Raw genomic sequence first — 21,799 nt, forward strand, 5'->3', positions numbered from 1 at the left:
AGAAATTTCACTGACCTGGAAGGCACCTGAACTTTTGTGGGATTAATTTCCCACCCTCTAGTGGGGAGCATGCAAATGATTTGCCAATAAGTCCAGATGCATTGACACTTCTTCCTTACTAGGTCCAATCAGTGTAATGCCATCAATGTAATGGACCAGTGTGACATCCTGTGGAAGAGAAAGTCAATCAAGTTTCTGTAGACTAAATTATGACATAGGGCTGGAGAGTTGATGTACCCCTGAGGCAACTGAGGTGTATTGCTGGGTTTGCCAGTGGAAGGCAAACTGCTTCTGATGGTCCTTCAAAATGGGTATGGAGAAAAAGGCATTAGCCAGAGCAATAGTTGCATACCAGGTACCAGGAGATGTATTAATTTGCTCAAACAATGAAACTACACCTGGAACAAAAGCTGCAATTAGAGTCACCACCTGGTTAAGTTTTCAATAATCCACTGTCATTCTCCAAGGTTCATCTATTTTTTGCACAGGCCAAATAGGCGAGTTGAATGGGGATGTGGTGGGAATCCTGCGTCCTTCAAGTCCTTAATGGTGGCAGTAATCTCTGCAATCCCTCCAGGAATGTGGTATTGCTTTTGGTTTACTGTTTTCCTAGGTAAGAGTAGTTCTAATGGCTTCCACTTGGCTTTTCCTACCATAATAGCCCTTATTCCATTTGTCAGTGATCCAATGCAGGGGTTCTCCCAGTTGCCGAGTGTATCTATCCCAATTATGCATTCCTGGACTGGGGAAATCACTACAGGATGGGTTCAGGGACCCACTGAATCTACTATGAGATGGACATGAGCTAAGACTGCATGAATAACCTGACTTTCACATGCCCCAACTCTGACCGGTGGGCCACAGTGATATTTTGGGATCTCCTGGAATTGGTGTCAGTTCAGAGCCAGTATCTCTAGTAATCCTTGAAATGTCTGATTGTTTCCTTTTCCCCAATGAGCAATCACTCTCATAAAAGGCCTTAGATTTCTTCGGAAAAGGCTGGGAGAAAGAGTAAAAGTTTTTGGCAGTGTATTGGAGTCCTTCCTCAAGGGGACCTGGCCTCTCCTTCAATCAAGAATCTGTGGGTCTTTAAACTCGCTCAAGTCTGGGAATTGATTGAGGGGCGGTGACTCTCTATTCTGGCAATTCGAGTTAGGCTGCTGTTCACTTGACCTAGAATTCATCCAGTTGTATAGATCAAGTAAATATTTAGTAGGTTTTACATCTAATTCACTCCTACAGACACCACGACTAAGTAGCCAAAAGTCCATAGGAGTCAGACTATTCTGACTACTGCTTTGATTCTGCTGTCCATTGCGGTAACCATGGCCACCCTGTCTTTGTTGACTGAATGCTGCTACTTGACCTCTACCGCCACAGGATCCAATCAGTCCCATTGTAGTTATTGTAGTTAGGTGTCTTAATTCAGTTAACTATGTCAAATCTGACCCACATAAAACAGCAATCACAGCAGTCTTCAAGGATGTTAGGGATTCCCTCACAAGTTTGTTCCTCACTGTTGTGGTAAAACGTGTGTCCTCTGGGCACTCCACTTGTGGGTCTGCAGGTCTAACCTGATAAATCCACTCTTGTATGGTCATTTCTTTAAGCCTTTAGGTACCTTCTTCTACATTATACCAAAGCAGGTCTGGTACTTCAACTTGATTCAGTGTAGGCCACCATGGAATCCATGCTTTAGCAACCCAACCAAATAAACTATTAGATCCTAACTTCTCAAACTGAAACACTGAATGAAGAATCTGTGCTTAGTGGGCCCATATCAATAAACTCAGGCTGATCCATCTTTATGTTCCTTGCACCATTATCCCACACCCTTAATAGCCATTCCCACACATATTCCCCAGGTTTCTATTTGTACACATTAGAAAAGTAAAGCAATTCTTTTGGAGTTGTAGCACACTACCTCCTCGGTCATGCTTTGTATCTCACCTTTTGGGGCTCACTGGAACTTAAGTCTAGTTCTAGGTCTAGAAGTCAAAATTGGTGGGGAAATGTTTTGAGAACATTCAGCATTGTTTTGTAAAGCATCTGCCTCAGGCGATGCCCCAGGCAATGACTCAGACAAAGGTTAGATGCAGCTGGGTTAATCTCATTAGATGGGAATAGATGGGTAATGGTTTTACTGGGTTGGGTAGTTTAGCTGACAAACATGGAGTAATCTCTTCAGATGGGAGTGAGAGGGCTGATTTTGTTGGTAGGAGCGATTCAACAGAATTTAGGGGCTTAGTGTCTCCAGCTTCCTGATTATCCACTCACATGTCCCCATCCCAAGTTTCAGGATCCCATTTCTTTCCAATCAGTTCTCTCACTTTAACGTCAAACGCCTCTCAAGGTTGGCAGTTGAGGTGGCATTGTAGTTCAGACATTTTTACAATAAGACTCTTGGTTTGGTTTTCAGCAATATCAGCTCTGTTACTACATGAAATAGGGTTTTTTTTTTCAAGGCACAAGTGAAAACTTTGAGGTCATTTATACAGCTCTTGAGCTTTGACTCTGAAGCCCTGAGCACATCTCTTTTACCAGTTTGTCTAGCGTTTAAGTAGGACCAACAAACCAGCTTCCTTATACGTCTCATTCTGACAAAATTGCAGGAAGGTATCACACATGCAATCACCCAGATCCTCACCTTTCACCAATACCTGGTCTATTGGGGTGATATTTTGTGTATTTGAATTGTCACCTTATGCCATGCATTAGTATTGTCCTCTTTACTACTGGAGGCAGAGTCATCAACATCTTTAAGGCTGACCTGACTTAGAAAACTCATTCTTATAGTTTTGCTTCTCTGGAACCACTCTCGGTACCAAATGTCTTAGGCTGGGTTTGCTAGAGAAGCAAAACCAGTAAAGCATATAAATACATATGTATCTACATGAGAGATTTATATCAATGAAATGGCTCATGCAGTTGTAGAGGCCAGAATGTCCAAGTCCGTGAGTCAGGATAGAGGCTTCTCCTGATTCACGTAGCCACGGGGCCTGATGAACCCAAGACTGGCAGGTCAGAGAGTAGTGCTCTTGCTTATAGGCTGTGAAGATCAACAAATCCCAAGATTGGCAGGTAAAACTGCAGGTAAGCTGCTAGGAGGTCAGATGAACAGGAGCCAGCTGTGGAATCCAGAATGAGCAAAAGTCCACAAGCCTTGCAAGAATATGCGCTTACAATCAATGCAGGCCACATGCCCAATGAACCTCCCTTCCAACTTCTTGGCTACTCACAGCAGATCTCATCATGGAGGTGATCATATAATATCAAATCTCATCATGGATGTGATCACAACATCAGATGACTATCAAACCACTGAGAATCATGGCCCGGCCAAGTTGACATACAACCTTAAACATCACAAAGGGATTCATGAATTGTTAACTGGAATAATGGATGTTAGAAATGGGCTCTGATTGTTGAGAACAGTGGTGTTATGGATTAGCTAAAATATTTGACATGCTCCCTGTACTTACATGAATTGTGTCTATGAATCTCGCTATAGCCTATATCCTTAGGGATGGTACTAGAGACGTGAAATCTTTAAAGATCCAGTGTCTTGCCATTGGAATGGAGGATTTCTGATTGCCTGATGCCAACTCGATGGGTAATAACAGCCTGTTTCTGTAACATTATTGCATCTATCCTTACTGAAGCTTCCTGCAAATGTGGTAGGATCATAGAATATAGTGCTTATGGAATAAATTGTTTCATTCTGGAGGGCTAATAAGGATTTGTTTAATAATAAATGCTATCTTCTGACTTATAAACTTAAGTTCTTTTCATTATATCACAACTATTCCAGGCTCTCCACTACAGCCTGCTATAGTTTTTATTCCCTTTTATAAGAAAATTATAGACCAAAATCACTTATAGCTGCAAAATTTCTAAACAAAATATTAATAGAGAATCCAGCAATGCGTTAAAATAATAATATTCTATGATTTTGTAAAGTTTATTTTGGGATGCAAGGGTAGTTTAATACTAGGGAAATCAATAACTATAATTTATTATGATCATGGTAATAGATTATGATATTAATAAATGCTGAAAAACTTTTGATAGATGTCAACATCTATGCATAATATACGTAATTATAATAACAACTAAGTAAGAAATTAAGGAAACTACTTAAATATAATGAAGGCTATATATCTAAACAAACAGCAAATATATTACTAAAGAGTAAAGTACTAAAGCATTTAAATAAAAATCAGAAACTATATACCAAACCAAACCACACCCAGTGCCGTAGAGTTGATTCCAACTCATAGCGACACTATAGGACAGAGTAGAACTGCCCCATAGAGTTTCCAAGGAGCGCCTGGCAGATTCAAACTGCCAACCCTTCGGTTAGCAGCCGTAGCACTTAACCACTACACCACCAGGGTTTCCAGAAACTATATGGGATGCCCCAATTACCGTTGTTTTATATTTAATTAAAAACTATTTATCAAAATTGCACATGCACATAATTTAAAGAGTAAGCTAATTCTATAAAATTTGTTAAGAAAAAATAGCATGCCCCAGCCTCCCTACTCTCCATTAGCTTTTCTCAGAGACAACATTTTATAAAGGAAAACATACAAAAATCAATAGCTTTTCTCTATTTTAACATCCGGAAAACCAAATAAAAATATTACATTCCCAATAGTGCCAAACATAAAAAAATACTTAGAAGTTAACAGGAAAGTTTACAGAAACCAAATAAAATTATGAAATCTTATTGAAGGACATAAAATAAGTTGTGAAGAAATGGAGAAACATAGCATGTTCTCACACTGAGAAGACTTAATACCACAAAAACGTCAATTTTCCTTCTAAAGAATACATGCATAAATTTAATAAATTCTGATTAACATTCCAACAGTATTTCTTGAGGGAATAGAATTGGATAAAATTACTTGAAACTGTATGGAATAGAAAAGAAAATATGAAAAAGAACAATGAATTTGCTTACAAACATAAAAGGATAATATCAAATCTCTATAATTAAATCAGTATAGAATTAACTCAGGAATAGACAAGTTAGTCAGTGGAACAGAAGAGAGATTTTGAAAACAAATCTAAGTATATATAAGAATTTAAGACAAAAGTGGTAATTCAACTGAGAACAGATGTTTATTAGTTAAGAAGAAGTGTTGGTATACTAGTTATTTATCTGGAATAAAATAAAATTGCACCCATTTCATATACTAAGCACAAAAATAAATATCAACTCAATATCATTAGTCATTAAGGGAAATGCAAATCAAAACCACAATGAGATGCCATATCACACACAGTTGGATGGCTAAAATAAAAAAGGGAGACAATAACAAATGTTGGGGAGGATGTGGAGGAATGAGAACCCTCATACATTGATGGTAGGACTGTAAAATGGAACAGATGCTTTGGAAAACTTTGCCAGTTCCTGAAAATGTTAAACATAGAGTTATCATATAACCCAGCAGCTGTACTCCTAGGTATATATCCAAGAGAAATGAAAATATATGTTCATGATAAAAATCTGTATACAAATGTTCATAATAATATTATTCATGGTAGACAAAAAAGTGGAAACAACCCAAATGTCCACTGAATGATCAATGGATAAACAATATGTGATGTATGCATATACGGGAATAATATTTGGCCATAAAAAGGAATGAAGTACTGATACATGTTACAACATGGATGAAACTTGAAAACATTATAAGTGAAAAATTCAGACACAAAAGACCACAAATTATGACTACATTTATATGAAATGTCCAGCATAGGCAAATCTATATAGACAGAGAGTATATTAGTGGTTGCCTAAGGTTGGGGAGAAATGGGAAGTGACTGCTGTGAGTATGGGGTTTCTTTTTGGGCTGCTGATGAAAATATTCTAAAATTAATTGTGGCAATGGTTGCACAACTCTTACTAAAAACCATTGAGTGATACTTAAATGGGTGGCTTGTATGGAACGTGGATTATATCTCAATAAGACTGTTTAAAAAAGGACGTAAATCCATACATGTAATAAAGTTGCATAGAACACTACACACACACACACACACAATATACAACTGAATGCACGCACGTAAAAACTGGTAAAACCTAAATAGTATGTAGATTGTTCCTTTTTTTTTTTTTTTGATCAATGTAAGATATCAAAAGACACATTGCATTGGGCAAATCTGCTGCAAAAAACCTCTTTAAAGTGTTGAAAAGCAAAGATGTCACCTTGAAGACTCAGGTGCACCTGACCCAAGCCATGGTATTGTCAATCGTGTCATATGCATGCGAAAGCTGGACAATGAATAAGGAAGACAGAAGAACTGACACCTTTGAATCGTGGTGTTGGTGAAGAATACTGAATATACCACGGGCTGCCAAAAGAACGAACAAATCTGTCTTGGAAGAAGTACAGCCAGAATGCTCCTTAGAGGTGAGGATGGCCAGACTGCATCTTACATACTTTGGGCATGTTGTCAGGAGAGATCAGTCCCCAGAGAAGGACATCATGCTTGGTAAAGTACAGGGTCAATGAATGAGAGGGAGACCCTCAATGAGATGGATTGATACAGTGGTTGCAACAATGGGCTCAAGCATAACAATTGTAGCCATGGCACAGGCCTGGGCAATGTTTCTTTCTGTTGTATATGGGTCACTATGAGTTGGAACCAACTCGCCAGCACCTAACCACAGCAATGTAAGATGTTACCATTGAGGAAAGCTAAAGTGTATATGTGACTTCTCTGTACTATTTTTGCAATTTTATGTGTTTGTTCAGAATAAAAAGTTTAAAAAAAAGTAAATGGTTGGAAAAAAAGATACACAATGGTAACACTATTGTTGATGTTGAGTCAATTTCAGCTCATAGTGATCCTATAGGTTAGCTCATAGTTCTACCCTATGCGGCAGGGTAGAACTGCCCCACAGAGCTTCCAAGAAGCAGCTGGTGGATTCAAATTGCTGACCTTCTGGTTAGAAGCTGTAGCTCTTAACCACTCAATCCATCTCATTTTCCTCTTTTCTGTTGACCCTGCACTTTACCATGCATGTTGCCCTTCTCCAGGGACTGATCCCTCCTGACAACATGTCCAAAGTATGTAAGACGTAATCTCGGCATCCTGGCTTCTAAGGATTCTGGTTATACTTCTTATAAGGCAGATTTATTTGTTCTTTTGGCAGTCCATGATATATTCAATATTCTTCGCCAACACCACGATTCAAAGGCATCAATTCTGTCTTCCTTATTCATTGTCCAGCTTTTGCATGCATATGACGTGACTGAAAATACCATGGCTTGGGTCAGGCACACCTTAGTCTTCAAGGTGATATGTTTGCTTTTCAACACTTTAAAGAGGTTTTTTGCAGCAGATTTGCCCAATGCAATGAGTCTTTTGATTTCTTGACTGTCGCTTCCATGGGTGTTGATTGTGGATCCAAGTGAAATGAAATCCTTGACAACTTCAATCTTTTCTGTTTATCATGATGTCGCTTATTAGTCCAGTTGTGAGGATTTTTGTTTTGTAAAATCTTCATCAGCAAGTGCTTCAAGTCCTCTTCACTTTCAGCAAGCAAGGTTGTGTCACCTGCATAAAGACGGTTGCTAATGAGTTTTCCTCCAATCCTGATGCCCCATTCTTCTTCATATAGTCCAGCTTCTCAGATTATTTGCTCAGCATACAGACTGAATAGGCATGGTGACAGCATACAACCCTGACACACACGTCTCCTGACCAGCAACAATATCCCTGGTTCCACGTCCTCTTCTAAACCTGGGTTGAATTTCTGGCAGTTCCCTGTCGATATACTGCTGCAGCTGCTTTAGAATGATCTTCAGCAAAATTTTGCTTGTGTGTGATATTAATGATTTTGTTCAATAATTTCTTCATTCAGTTGGATAACCTTTCTTGGGAATAGGCATAAATATGGATCTGTCAGTTGGCCAGGTAGCTGTCTTCCAAATTTCTTGGCATAGACGAGTGAGCACTTCTAGCACTGCATGTTTGTTCAAGCATCTCAATTGCCATGCTGTCATCCCCTGGAGCCTTGTTTTTGACCAATGCATTCAGTGCAACTTGGACTTCTTCCTTTAGTATCACTGGTTCCTGATCACATGCTACCTCTTGAAATGGTTGAACATTGACCAATTCTTTTTGCTATGATGACTCTGTGTTCCTTCCATCTTCTTTTGATGCTTCCTGTGTCGTCTAATATTTTCTCCATAGAATCCTCACTATTGCAGCTCGAGGATTGAATTTTTTCTTTAGTTCTTTCAGCTTGAGAAATGCAGAGCACGTTCTTCCCTTTTGGTTTTCTATCTCCAGCTCTTTGCACATGTCATTATAGTATTTTTCTTTGTCTCCTCAGGCCACCCTTTGAGATATTCTGTTCAGTTTTACTTCATTTCTTCCTTTTGCTTTAGCTGCTCGACATTCAAGAAGTTTGAGTCTCTTCTAACATTCATCTTGGTCTTTTCTTTCCTTCCTGTCTTTTTAATGACCTCTTGGTTTCTTCATGTATGATGTCCTTGATGTCATTCCACAACTCATCTGGTCTTCAGTCATTAGTGTTCAATGTGTCAAATCCGTTCCTGAGATGGTCTCTAAATTCAGGTGGGATATACTCAAGGTTATACTTTGGCTCTTGTGGACTTATTCTAATTTACTTCAGTTTCAACTTGGACTTGCAAATGAGCAATTGATAGCCTGTTCCACAGCCAGCTCCTGGCCTTGTTCTGACTGATGATATTGAGCTTTTCCATCGCCTCTTTCCACAATTTAATTCCTGTGTATTCTATCTGGCGAGATCCTTGTGTATAGTCAGTATACGTTGGTGAAAAAAGGTATTTGCAATGGAAAAGTCACTGATCTTACAAATTCTATCATGTGGTCTCTGGCATTGTTTCTATCACCAAGGCCATATTTTCCAACTACCGATCCTTCTTCATTTCCAACTTTTGGGTTTCAATCACCAGTAACTGTCCACGCATCCTGATTGTATGTTCAATCAGTTTCAGACTGTAGAACCAAAAACCAAACCAAACCTGTTGCCGTTGAGTCGATTCTGACTCATAGCAACCCTACAGGACAGAGTAGAATCTGCCCAAGTTTCCAAGGTGTGCCTGGTGGATTTGAACTGCTGACCTCCTCATTATCAGCCATAGCACTTAACCACTATGCCACCAGGGTTTCCATCAGACTGTAGAAGCTGGTAAAAATCTTCGATTTCTTCATCTTTGGTCTTAGCGGTTGGTGTATAAATTCAAACAGTAGTCATATTAACTGGTCTTCCTTGTAGGCATATGGATATTATCCTATCACTGACATCGTTGTACTACAGGATAGATCTTGAAATGTTCTTTTTGGTGATGAATACACCACTCCTCTTCAAGCTGTCATTCCTGGCATAGACCATATGATTGTCCGATTCAAAGTGACCAATACCAATACCAGCACGAATCTAAGAAAATTAGAAATCGTCACAAATGAAATAGAATGCATAAACATTGATATCCTAGGCACTAGTGAGCTGAAGTGGACTAGTATTGGCCGTAAGTGAGATGCGAAGTCATATTGAAATCTCAAGGCTGAGCATTTTGTTTCTCCCATCACCCCACCAGTTCCTAGGTGTGGAAAGAATAGGAAAAAAAAAAGGCCCTGATTTTTGGGGTCTTCCTTGGGAAAGTCGTTTAACTTCTTAGGTCCTCAGTTCCACTTATGCCTTCTAAAATAATGACTACTCTATCATAGGACTGGGAATTCAATGATAAAACTCTGAACTCAGCTTAGTTCTCAAGCCTTCCACATTATGCCATTTTACCCCTTTTACATCCTTTCTTTCTTGAAAAACACTCTTTGACAACTCAAATTCTGAAACTTTACTCTTCTTGTAGATTAAAAAGCAAAACAAACGTGTTGAAGGCAAGGATCATTTATTTCACAGTCTTTACTATGCTTGCCAGATAGTCATCATTCAACAAGTTTTTCCTGACTAGGATCATTTCCCGATGGTTTCATACTCTGCAGTGTCTGCACAGTGCATGGTCAAGAGCAGGGCATCTGCACTGCATACTGGAGTTAAAATTCTCTCCTTCCGAAAGTAGCTCTTCATCTCCTACGAAGTGCAGTCTTTGCCTACACATCCACTCTATAGCCGACAACACTGTACCAAGTCCTCATGTGTCAAGATGCAATCAATGTGAACTGCTTCTCAGACAACAGATGAGCCCCAATATGAATCCAGAAAGGATGTAGAGGGGCTGATTATTAGATAAAAAGGAATCAGGTTTTGCTAAGGGTTAACATTTGGGGCAGAAAGTGTAAATCAGTAACTTTACAGTAAAGTTGTAGTCTCTGAAGACAATTCCCTAACAGACTGCTTAGAACAATAACTTCTTAAAAGAGATGAAAAGGCTGAGGTTTTAAGGAGGATCTGGGCAATAAAGCTTTTCGATGGAAGCTGAGGTCTTAAGGGTAACAAATGTGTGTTCTCATCTCTAGAGCCTTCATGTTCTTTGGGGGGAAGAGACCAAGCACCCACTGAGTTCATCCAACAAGAAGCCATAACTTTATTAATGATAGAAACAGTACAAATTTCAAACCAAACTGCAGTTACTCTTTTGAAACACCAAAAAAAGTCCTTGTTTTCAGATGGTTACATTGTTAATTCCTGTAAGAGAAAAAAGATAATCAGAGGCAAATTGAGAGATTTCAGGTCATTAAAACCTGAGGCAACTTAGAATAGGTTTCAGAATAAACCTGTTGCTGCCATCGAGTCAATTCTGACTCGTTGCTACCCTACAGGACAGAGCAGAACTGCCCCCACAGGGTTCCAAGGAGTGACTGGTGGATTCAGACTGCTGACCCTTTTGGGTAGTAGCCAAGTTCTTAACCACTATACCACAGGCTTTGGAACGAGACTTTGTAATTGGCTGATGCTAAGCAGAAAAAATAAAGGGTCTAGTATCCTTTTATCTCAAAGACATTACTCATGTTTAAGATGCTACCATAAGGGCTAATCAGGATTCAGTTCAACAATGTATCAGAGTCTTAAAAGCCACTGAGAATTGGTCAGGGCAGAGGGAATCAAGGACTAAAAGCCTGGATGCTTACCATAATAGCATTTACAATATCATTACTGTTGTTCTTCAGGGCTCGGACTGCCTTTGCTCTTGACACATTTGCTTGTGACATGACCAATTCTATATCCTTAACTTCCACACCTGTTTCATCAACCTAAGAAAGGAGGGGGGGGAAAAAAAAAAACCTCAGCAAACTAAGTGGCAAGAATAACCTCAGTAGTTCTTTGGCGTCAGGAGCCTCTTGAATCTTGTTCTCACTATAACTCAAAACCACTTAAATCAGTGGGGTTTGAGAACCTAAAACAATACATGAATCCTTCCATGTTGCTATATGGAAAGAATTAAAAGTATAAAACATTTCCTGATATACCTCTTCCTCTTCACTCTCCTCTTGTACAGTTGGAGTTTGTGTGTTTTCTTGAATGTTTGAGACAGCTTCACCTTGAACTTTGAATTTCTCTGCAGCTGCTAGCTGTGCTTGTTGAGACAAGTCTTCAATCTACGGGACACAGAATACAGATTCACATGAAACAAGTCTGTGGTAAATGAAAACAAACCGTATACATCTTTTCCAAAGTCTCACTCTCAACTCACTTCAAGGAACCTACTGTACAGTTAGAAATGCTTGTCCCCACTCATTATACATCATGTAGAAAGGTAAGTAACTTAGGTCTGCAGCAATTCTCTACTGGGGTGAAAAACTATTGGCGCAGAATGTCAGTAGTGCCAAAGTTGAGAAACTTTGGTCTAGAAGAACTCCCAAGAAAACCTTACTTACCTTGGCTTCCCCAAAAACTATGTAGGTATCTGATGCTGGGCTCTTATAGACATCTGGCTTTGTGATGACAAAGAGGATATTCTTAGATTTCCGGATAGTGACTCTAGTAACCCCTGTGACTTGTCGGAGACCCAGTTTGGACATAGCCTGAAGAGAAAATAGCAGGTTTTCAACTTCTTTAGTAGCAGCTTCAGGAAGCAACGAACACAGTACCACCAAATCCAAAGCAGCGTCTTTTCCTGGGCTAAGAACAGTTTATATAAGAATAGAGAACTGGTTTTCCAGGACCCTTCGGACCTCCGCGATAGTAACTTCTGTTACTGTAATCACAACTCTACCAGTACCGGGAATTCCACTGCAGGTGTTTCACTCTCTTAAAAATTGCTTCTCCAAAGCCTTTAATCCTTCTTTAGAACTTAAAATCTTACCTTCCGTGCCTTCTTTTCACTCCGACTCTGTTTTGCTTTACTGACTGGTTCTTCATCGATTTCAGCTGCTGCTGCCAGCTGAGGAGATAAAGCAGCTGTGAGTAACAGGAAACTAAGACCTGGATACCACAATCCCCATGTGGTTTTCTCTTTATTAAGGTTCACAGTTCCAAATACACAACTTGGCTTCTCTGATCAACGCTGGTTCTTCAATGATTCCTCGACTGCAGTGCTTAACCAATTAGTAAGAGAACACCCACCTGGGCTTGCTGTGTGGTTGCCTGTGTGGAATCCTGTTCCTCGAGCTCTGGTACTGATTCATCACTATCAGATTCTGTTCCAGACCCTAAGACGACAAACATCTTTCACCATTTAATAGTAGAAACTGCAGGCGGAGGCACCTTACTATGCCTGGACTAGAGGTCACTGACTTATTCTAGACCTCACAAAGTTTAATGTAAACCAACTCACTTGTGTGAAGCCAGTTCAAGAGCCACCAACTTAGCCAACCGAGTTGGAAAGGAGTGTGTACACATCCATTAAAGACCCAGCCCCGAAATGAGTGGTAATCACTAGATACAACTAAGCAGTTTATATATGACAACTGCTTCCTTTCCCTCAGGGTCTTCACTTCTTGACACAAGCGAACAATGATCCACGTAACTCCAGATTTTACCCAATAGCCCAACCATCCCAGAAGAACTCTGATAAGTAAGGTATTTCCAAGATACATCTGTGAGAAAAATACACTGTGGAGGCAAGTCAGAAACAGTTGTGTACACACATTCAGCCTTATTTCCATTCACCCTGGCAATCTGATCTAATCAATACAGCCTGGAGATTCTTAATGATGTCAATCTACAGCTCTAATTGTCACCTATATCCGCTAGATATTGTCCTGTAACCTCCCCCATTTCTCCCAGACAAAATTCAGATATTTTAAGTTTCCCTCAATTGAAAGACCAAACATCAACAAAGACTACTGGGGAGGGGCGGGGGTGGGGGAAGCATACTCCTGCACCATTCTCAGGCTAGGAAAAACACGTCTGTACGTTTTTAAGAAAAGGGAGTCCCTGGGCAACTGTTCATTACTAAATCTAGAAATGAAAGAAATTCAAGCAGGTTCAGATTCCCCAATAATTTAGCAAATCCCAGGCCCAGGGACAAGGTTAGTGATGTGGTAGAAATTAGAGTAAATTAAAAGTCTAGCGGGTCTTGGTTTTCAAAACCAGAGATTATTTAGGTAAAAAAGGTGCAGGCTCAGGATTTTGTCTGGTGACAATGATACACAACAGACTATCTGAGGTTATGAAAACCAAGATTTTGTTTCATATTCCTAAAGCTTTCGCATTTAAAACTATCATTCTATGTTCTATGTATATACACTGGAGAAAGCAGCGCACCCTAGGGTTAGTATTGGTGGGTAGCCCCTGAGAGGGGTGTGGGCAACACACCATGCACACAGCAAACCAAGGCCAATACCCTTGTTGTTCTTCAGAATGGGCTGCTTGGCAGAGGGGGTTGGGGCAGGGATCCCGGCAGATTTGGGGATGGGCATGTTGACGAGGACCGGCTGGAAAGGCACTCCCCCCGAGATTGGTTCCGGGGGAATCAGAGGCGGCAGCTCATCCTCATCAGCAGGGGCTGGGGGCTTACAGGGTGACTCCAGCACCAGCCCAGGTGAGGACGGCAGAAATTGCTGTTTAGGAAGTAGAGGCAGAACTGGGGAGGGAGCAACAGGCAGAGAGACTGATGGGGTGGGTGCTGCAGAGAGAGATGCTGGTCCAGTTTTAGGAAGGACCTTCTCAGAGGCAGCTGTTCCTAGAGTGGCAGATGTCTTAGACTCAGGAGGAGGGGCCAAGGGAATCTTTGAGGCATGAACAGAATCTTTGCCCTTCGCTGGAGAAATAGGGAGGGTTTTGGAAGTCTTTGGAGAAGAGCCTTTCTGAGTGGAAACTGTCAGTAGTGGGGCTGGAGCCACTGTATGAAGCGGTCCTTTAGTACCATGTTTAGCTGAGGGATCCGGGCATACCAAAGGTGAAGGAGTAGAAGCCTTCTTGGCTGATGGACCTTTCTGAGTGGGAGCCATGATAACTGATGCACTCTCCGGAGATGGGGCAACATGTACTTCTTTGAGAACTGTAGGGCCTTTCTTTGTTGGGAGTCCTTTAGATGCCTGAGGGGTAGTGGCCTCTGAGGGACAGATGACTAAAGCTGGGGAAGTAGGGGAACTTTTGGGGGATGCCGTTGCTGGGGTTTCTTTGGAAGGAGGAGTCATAGCTGGGGAAGTGGGGATATCTTTGGTGGACTGTGTTTCTGGGGCCCCTCTGGAAGGAGGAGGAGTCACAGGTGGGGCAGTGGGGGTCCCTTTGGTGGACGGTCCTGCTGGGGCCTCTTTGGAAGAGGGAGGAATCACAGGTGGGGGAGCAGGGACTCCCTCGGTGGATGGTGTTGTTGGAGCCCCATTGATGGATGGTGCTGCTGCTGGGGGCCCTTTGCGAGGAGTAGTCATAGGTGGGGGAGTGTTGGCCCCTTTGGAAGGAATCACAGGTGAGGGAGTGGGGACTCCCTTGGCGGATGGTGCTGCTGGGACCCCTCTGGAAGAGGGAGGAGTCACAGGCAAGGGAGTGGGCGTCCCTTTGGTGGATGGTGCTGCTGGGACCCCTTTGGAAGAGGGAGGAGTCACAGGTGAGGGATTGGGGGCCTCTTTGGAAGGATGAGTCACAGGTAGGGGGGTGAGGGCATCCTTGGGGGACGGGGTTGCTGGGCCCCCTTTGGAAGGAGTCGTCGTCACAGGTGGGGGAATTGGGGCACCTATGGTAGATGGTGCTGCCGGAGCTCCTTTGGAAGGAGTCATTATAGATAAGGTAGCAGGGTCCCCTTTGGAGGATGGTGCTACTGGGGCCCTTTTGGAAGAGGGAAGAGTCACAGGTGGGGGGATGGGGGCCTCTTTGGGAGAGGGAGGAGTCACAGGTGAGAGAGTGGGGCTCTTTTTGGGGGATGGGGTTCCTGGGGACCCTTTGGCAGAGGGAGGAGTCATACCTGGGGAATTGTGGGCATCTTTGGGGGAAGGGATAGCAGGAGCCTCTCTGGAGGAAGAAGGAGTGACAGGTGGGGAAGTGGAAGTCCCTTTAGTGGATGGAGTAGGAGAATGCTTCCTGGGTGGTGAGCCATTAGGGCCTTGAAAAGAAAGACTGGCATCTGGAGGAAGGGAAGCTTCAAGTGGAGAACCAGGGGATGAAAGATTTCCAACTGGAGAACCAGGAATAACAATTTCATTTTTAGGAACAGAAGGAGCAAGAGTCAAGGTAGCAGGGGAAGTAGCTGAACCCTTCTTGGATGGAGGTCTTTTAGTCTGAGGAGACACACTCGTGCTTAAAAGAGATGGTGAATCAGTTAAGTAAGTCAGGGTTCCCTTTGAAGATGTAGTAACAGAAACACCAGAATCTTTCTCATTTGGGGACACTTCAGGAGAGAAAACTGCTGGTGCCAATGCTGGGGTATGAGAAATACCATCAACTTCCTTTGCATCTGGAGGAGTCCCAGCTGGGGGAAGAGAGGGAAAAGGCACAGACTTGGTAACATCAGGGGCCAGTGCCAAGGTAGCTGGAAAAGCAGAAACATTCTGAGGGGATGAAGTCAGAGCTGGAGTCACAGGGCAACTTTCAGAGGCTGAAGGAACCAAAGGTAAAGTAGTAAGAGTAGAAGTACCATTCTTAGCCAGGTGGCCTTTAGGAACTACAGAGACAGCTCCTTCTAGAAAAGGGCAAGCTGTAGTTGTAGGAGTAGAGGTACCTTTGACAGTTACAAGAGCCACACCAGCAGGGGTCGCAGGATTCTTTTTGTTTGAGATGCCTGTGGGAGCTACTGTTGGGACAGTGGGAGAACTTTTGAGGAGCAGACTAGTAGGGTCTGGGCTTCCACAGGGATTTGTCTTGATTACAGAGGTTGGGGAGTGAAGAACACCCAGAGGAGAGGCAGCAGCACTGTCTGGCTTAACTACAGGAAGAGGCTCTACAAGGCTTTTCTTTGCTAAGGTGGCTTCAGAAGAAAGAGACATCTCCAGAGAAGATGATGTACTTTGGGGAGGAGAATCTGTAGAGACTGACAATGCCAATGGAGTAGAATCTTTCTTGGTAGGAACTCCTGCGTGGGCTGGAGAAATTGGAGCTTCTATAGGCGAGGTAAGTACAGTTTGGAAATCTTTTTGGGTTGGAAGCTTTTCCAATGCTGAAGGAGGGAGACTTTTGGGGTCTTCAGGGGCTGGCAGAGGAAAAGAATGAGAAACTGGTATCCCCAGAGCGGTTTTTACTTGAGAAGTAGGAAGCTCTTCGGGAGTTACGGGTCCCATAACCGATGCAGTATAGGAAACTGGGTCCTTACTGCTCATGGAACCTGACGAAATTGGAGGAGACATACAAGTAGTTACCTCAAAAGCAGTAGATACTACAGAAATTGTAGAAGGGTTAGTCATCACAAGTGGGGTGACACCAACAGAAGAAACAGGAGCCTCTTTTAAGCCTGGACTCCCTGGAGAAGCAACAGGAAACTGGGCCACCAAAGGCTGATGATAAGCAGCATCGGGAGAACCTTGGAGAATGCGAGAGGCTGTAGGAGATAATAGGGAGCCAGAAGGGCCTTTGTCAACACTCAGAGGCAGAGGGGAAGTTGGAGTCCCAGCAGCAGGAACCACCTCATTCATGGAATGAAGGGGAGGCATTACAGATCTTTCAGAAGGATAAGACACCCCCATAGAAGAGCAACCTACAGGAATGCTATCCAGAATTGTAGGATTTGACAGAGTATTTTGGTCTGTTTGACCTGAAAGTTGGACAGAAGAACCAAAAGAACTCTGATGTAAAGGTGCAAGAGGAGAGCCCAGAGAAGTGAGGAAAACTGGGTCACTGGGAGCCACAGCCTTCTGAGAAGTTGCCACAGGAACAGACTGGGTTGAAAGAGATAAGGCAGCAGGAGGACCAATGGACTCCTTTAGGGTTACCAAGTTTTGTGGAGAAGTCAGAGCTGAGGGAATAGGGATGCCTTTGACCGGAGGGGAAGTGATGGCTAGGGGAGTGATGGGTGGGATCTCAGGACAGGAAGCTAATCCAGATTGATGAGAGGCCACGGGACTTACAAGGTGCGATGAACTGGCATTGACTATACCTGGAGGGCTGGAGGTACTTTTTGGGTTAGGGACTACCTGGGAGGGAACACGAACAGAAGCAGTCTTTGGGCTTGAGGGAGCAATGGGAGTTGATAGAGATGTCACTGACACTGACTCAACTACAGCAACTGGGGGTGAAATCAGAGGGTTAGGTGGGAGAGGAGAGCTCTTCTGAACTGCAGGGGGAGCCAAGGCCACAAGAGCCAAGGGAGCTGAGGAGGAATGGGCACCTTTCAGAGCTGGAGCTATCATTGGAGAGGCCAGAGCTAAGGCAGCTGGGGATATGGGAGGCCCTATTAAGTCTGGTAGGAAAGCTGGGGTACCAGAGGGGAAAGGGGAAGCTCCCAAAGGCACAGCTATCCCAGAGGATGACTGAGGAAAAGGAGCTTCAATAGGGGTTGAGGCAACATTAGAGGGAGAAGGGAACAGGGAAGGCTGGTTAGTGGTTGCTAGAGGGAACTGGTGGGGGGCCAGAGAGTCAGGAGGGGGAAGGGTAGGTCTAGGCTGCTCCAAGGCAGCAGTGACACTCAAGGATGAAGACACAGGATGCACAGCTGGAGGAGAAAAGCAAAAAGGGATAAAGAAGGAAAGGGAATGAAAAAACAAAGGTGAGTTATGCAGCCCCAATACAGTACAACATGCCTCACAGGAGACACTAAAGTTTTAAATCTAAGTATGAAAGTAACCACACAGGATTAGACAATCTTCCCCAGATTACTTCAAGGGTCAAGCGAGGGTATATCCCTCTCCTCATCTCCCTCACTTCCCAAGTTCTACCAAAATAAGCCAACTATTTCAGGGTGGGGAGAATAGTCTAAAAGGAGCCCATTAGCCTCTAAATGAAAGCGCAGGCCCAGGAGTGGGGTGGGAATAACGTGTTTCTGCCCTTTCTCAGCTCTGCCTTCTCCTTTGCTCCTCAATAAACCTCATTCATTAAATCTTTCTCACAGGCAATAAAATTACCACTAAAAGAACAGCTGTGCTATCCTGTCCACCCAAAGATCATGAACTAACTGAAACAGATACTGAAAACGGAAACAAAAAGGGTAGTGAGTGGTGATAATGATGGGAAATCAGAGCTGAATGAGAAAAAACAGGTCTTTATACTCTTAGGCTTCCACTAGGTCAGTTTTTCCGGAAGTTGAAACTCTTTAGAATTTAGTACCAAGCATTAAATATTTTAGTCACTCAGCCTCCCTATGCCTCAGTTTGCTCACCAAAACCCACAAATGGGTTAGACTCCATAATTCCTACGGACCTTTCTCGGTAATGTTAGCTCTTGGCACATCAACCCAATATGAATTAGACCTCCAGAGAGAGAGCTTAGTCACAAAGGTAAGGACTGTACTGTGAAACTGCAACCCAACTTGTCAAACTGGACTATGGTTCTATTTTGGAAGTGAATCAGTGAGATCCTCACCCCTTAATATGCATAAATATTTCATTATGCCAAAATAGACTAATACCTAATACTAAAGTTAAATAAAAGGTTTTCTGAAAGATGGAAAAAACAGCCTGCCTGTCATTCAGGAGATAACACAGGATTAGACCAATCCCTAGGACAGTGTCAAATCACAAAAAAACAAAAACAAACAAAACCCAAAAACCCTTATAGCATCCAAATCCATAACTTACTCAACCAGTAACCCTGAAGTTCTTACAGTATCCTACTATAAAAAAGATATGTGGCTCAACCAGTTTTTCCTGGAGAGTTTGTACGGTCAATGTCTTATGATTACAGTGAAAACCTTTTATACAGGTTAATCAGAATTGAAGACACAGAATGTATTTTCTTCTGATTGGACCTCGAGTTGGGATAAAACTCAAACTGCTTGCTTTGACATCATAAACAATTCCCTGAGCTAGTTTTCTCATTCATTCTGATAGACTAATTGTATTTATAGACAAAATCCTGACTATTTTACTACCACTGCTCCCTTTAATATTATAAACCCACTTATTCAGGAGTAAGTTTAACAACACTAAGAATTGCTGCAGGAATAAATAGCATTTGTCTTGAAGCTTGGAACCGAGTTATTCTAAATTCCATCCTCCATCTTTACAAAATTAAATTGTTCAATGACACAGATCTCTAAGGTTTTGTTTAGCGTTGAAATTATGGGATATTTAGAGATCAGTCCTTATTTTATCCCTTAAGTCCCTTGTCATTCAGGGACTACATATAGTTCAGTCCCCAGCTTAGGGCCTCCTTCTTTTTAACAGCTGCATTAATCCTTTCAGCTGCTAAAATCAGACAGGTGGGGAGGGAGGACCTTAATGCTTTCAACTACAAACAACTCTATTTTAGCTCCAAAAAGGGACAGAATGTGAAAGGTTAAAAAACAAACAAACAAAAAACCAAACTTATCATTGAAAAGATAAGGGAATAGAGCTTAGGTGGTTAGATTCCCTTAGTTTACCTCTGCACAACTAGTTCAGCAAGGAGACCATCCCTTAAATTTTTTTTCACTACCTGCTCTGAAGTTTTCTATAAAGATGTTTTCACCAGAATTCAACACTTGCCTTCACACTTATACTGTACACCCATTAATTTCAAAGTTGAAAAGCAGCCAAACCAAACCAAAAAACCAAACCCAGTCCCGGTTGAGTCGATTCCGACTCACAGCGACCCTACAGAACAGAGCAGAACTGCCCCATAGTTTCCAAGGAACACCTGGTGGATTCGAACTGCCGACCCTTTGGTTAGCAGCCATAGCACTTATAACCACTATGCCGCCAGCATTTCCAAAGCAGCCAAAGGAAGGCTTTATTTCGATCCTGGGTTCCAGACAAGCTGTTGGGGCAAGCACTATTCCAACACACTAGAAATCTCTCAGTACCAACCCATAGAATAAGTTAACTGACCTAAGAGGCCCAGTAGAACACATTTACCAATAGTACTCAACTCAGCCAGGCATGTGATGAAGGCACAATGCCAAGCTCTTCTATCTAAAACCTTGATGCAACTTGCTGGCTGGAACTTCACAAAAGCTCAGGTCTCCTTGGCCTGTTTGTCATCTAGTTCCAGTTGGTAAGAATCACTGAGACCCTTCCCTGCTCAGTTTTTCTATGTGAGGTGTATGTGTGTGGCGGGGGTGGGGGGGGGTGTCTCACAGCACAGCTCCTTTTGAGACAGTTGGTATAAACCACAGAGCAGGCTGGGTCGCTTTTAATACCCTCAAACCCAAAAAATACTATTTTCAGTTCATTCCTCCAGGATAGCAGTTAATTTCATGGTCTCCCCTTCCTGGTAAAGCTACAAACCCCATCGTTAACTTTCCGAAGAGAGAACTATATTCCTTCTTTGTCACTTTACCCATCAAACAGTCTTAAGGTCAATAGGTAAGAGGGCTAGGGAAACCTACCTGTCTCAGCCTGAGGTTGTGGCAACTCCTGCTCTGTAGCAGGGACGGTTTCTGTGGCTTCGCCGGGCATTTCTGAAGGAAGGGAATAAAAAGAAGGCCTGAATTGACTGGTATCCATTCGCCTGCCCAATTTACAATCAAGAATTCTTAAAAACCCTAAAGAGGACTGTTAAGAAAAACATCACGAGGGTGTGCTTGGGGACAATCTTCCCCCCAAACAGTAGGGAATGGGTGGGAAATGACGTGACCCTCAGTTCTCTGATCAAACGAATCACCTTCTCACCGCGCCTCTTCCCAGTGCCCGTGGCTAGTTTTATTCCACTCTCTAAATCCCACAAGGCCAGCAATCATCACTGCGTTCTCAACACGAGGGTGAGAACCTCGGTCTGGTCCCAACCATAGGAGACTTCAGACGCTACCTCGAACACCGTCCCCTCCTTCCATTGACGCTGCCTGGGCTGGGACCTCCAGGACTCCCGTTTACCAACTTTCGCGGGCGAGAAAGGGAAAAAGGGTGTCTTTAGTCCCAACACTCGTTTATCACAATAAGAACGGGGTGGGAGTTCCAATGCCACGTTCCCTTAACCTCCTCTGGATTCTTGTGAAGCCGTTCCCAACAGCAGAAGCACTACACTTCCGCCCCCAACATCGCAACGGTTCCCACCTTCCCAACCCTGGACTCCGGGCCCGGTTCGCCCTTCTGCTCTGCTTTTGCCAGGACACCAACTGCAGCCCCCATTTTGTCCGGAGGCCTCAAGGCCACACTTCCTACGGCCGAGTAGGGATCCTGCAGCCCCATAACGCTTCCAAGTCTCCTTAACTCAGTCCCCGTAGCGGCTTAGCCTGCAAGAAAGGCGGATGGCTGTGGATAGAGAATAGCGGCGCAGACAGCACTTACTGTGCGCGGAACGCGGAACCAAGATGGCGGCAGAAAGAGAGCGAGCGGGAGCGTGACCCACGCCTGTTGCAGAAGGAAGCCTGGCGCGGAGGAGGCGGGA

At 43.1% G+C, this 21,799-nt stretch overlaps 2 protein-coding genes across 3 annotated transcripts; both read right to left on the bottom strand.

Moving 5' to 3' along the window:
• Window positions 1–10,529: 10,529 nt before the first annotated feature.
• On the bottom strand, window positions 10,530–21,782 carry LOC126075683 (nascent polypeptide-associated complex subunit alpha). Of its 2 annotated transcripts, XM_049883614.1 has the most exons (8): window positions 21,700–21,782; window positions 20,802–20,873; window positions 12,533–12,618; window positions 12,273–12,350; window positions 11,845–11,991; window positions 11,437–11,565; window positions 11,098–11,220; window positions 10,530–10,654 (listed from the first exon to the last, which is right to left on the bottom strand). In XM_049883614.1, the coding sequence occupies exons 2-8, from the start codon at window positions 20,869–20,871 to the stop codon at window positions 10,640–10,642; spliced, it is 648 nt and encodes a 215-aa protein (XP_049739571.1). In that variant the 5' UTR covers window positions 20,872–20,873; window positions 21,700–21,782; the 3' UTR covers window positions 10,530–10,639. The 2 variants fall into 2 exon arrangements, with proteins under 2 accessions (XP_049739571.1, XP_049739570.1); XM_049883613.1 differs by lacking the exon at window positions 10,530–10,654 and having other exon boundaries at window positions 11,056–11,220.
• Window positions 12,625–20,705, bottom strand: LOC126074799 (nascent polypeptide-associated complex subunit alpha, muscle-specific form-like). Its single transcript, XM_049881609.1, has 2 exons — window positions 20,701–20,705; window positions 12,625–18,091 (listed from the first exon to the last, which is right to left on the bottom strand). The coding sequence occupies exons 1-2, from the start codon at window positions 20,703–20,705 to the stop codon at window positions 13,645–13,647; spliced, it is 4,452 nt and encodes a 1,483-aa protein (XP_049737566.1). The 3' UTR covers window positions 12,625–13,644.
• Window positions 21,783–21,799: the final 17 nt, after the last annotated feature.

This window comes from Elephas maximus, chromosome 4 (assembly GCF_024166365.1).
Source record: "Elephas maximus indicus isolate mEleMax1 chromosome 4, mEleMax1 primary haplotype, whole genome shotgun sequence".
NCBI classification, from domain to species: Eukaryota; Metazoa; Chordata; class Mammalia; order Proboscidea; family Elephantidae; genus Elephas; species Elephas maximus.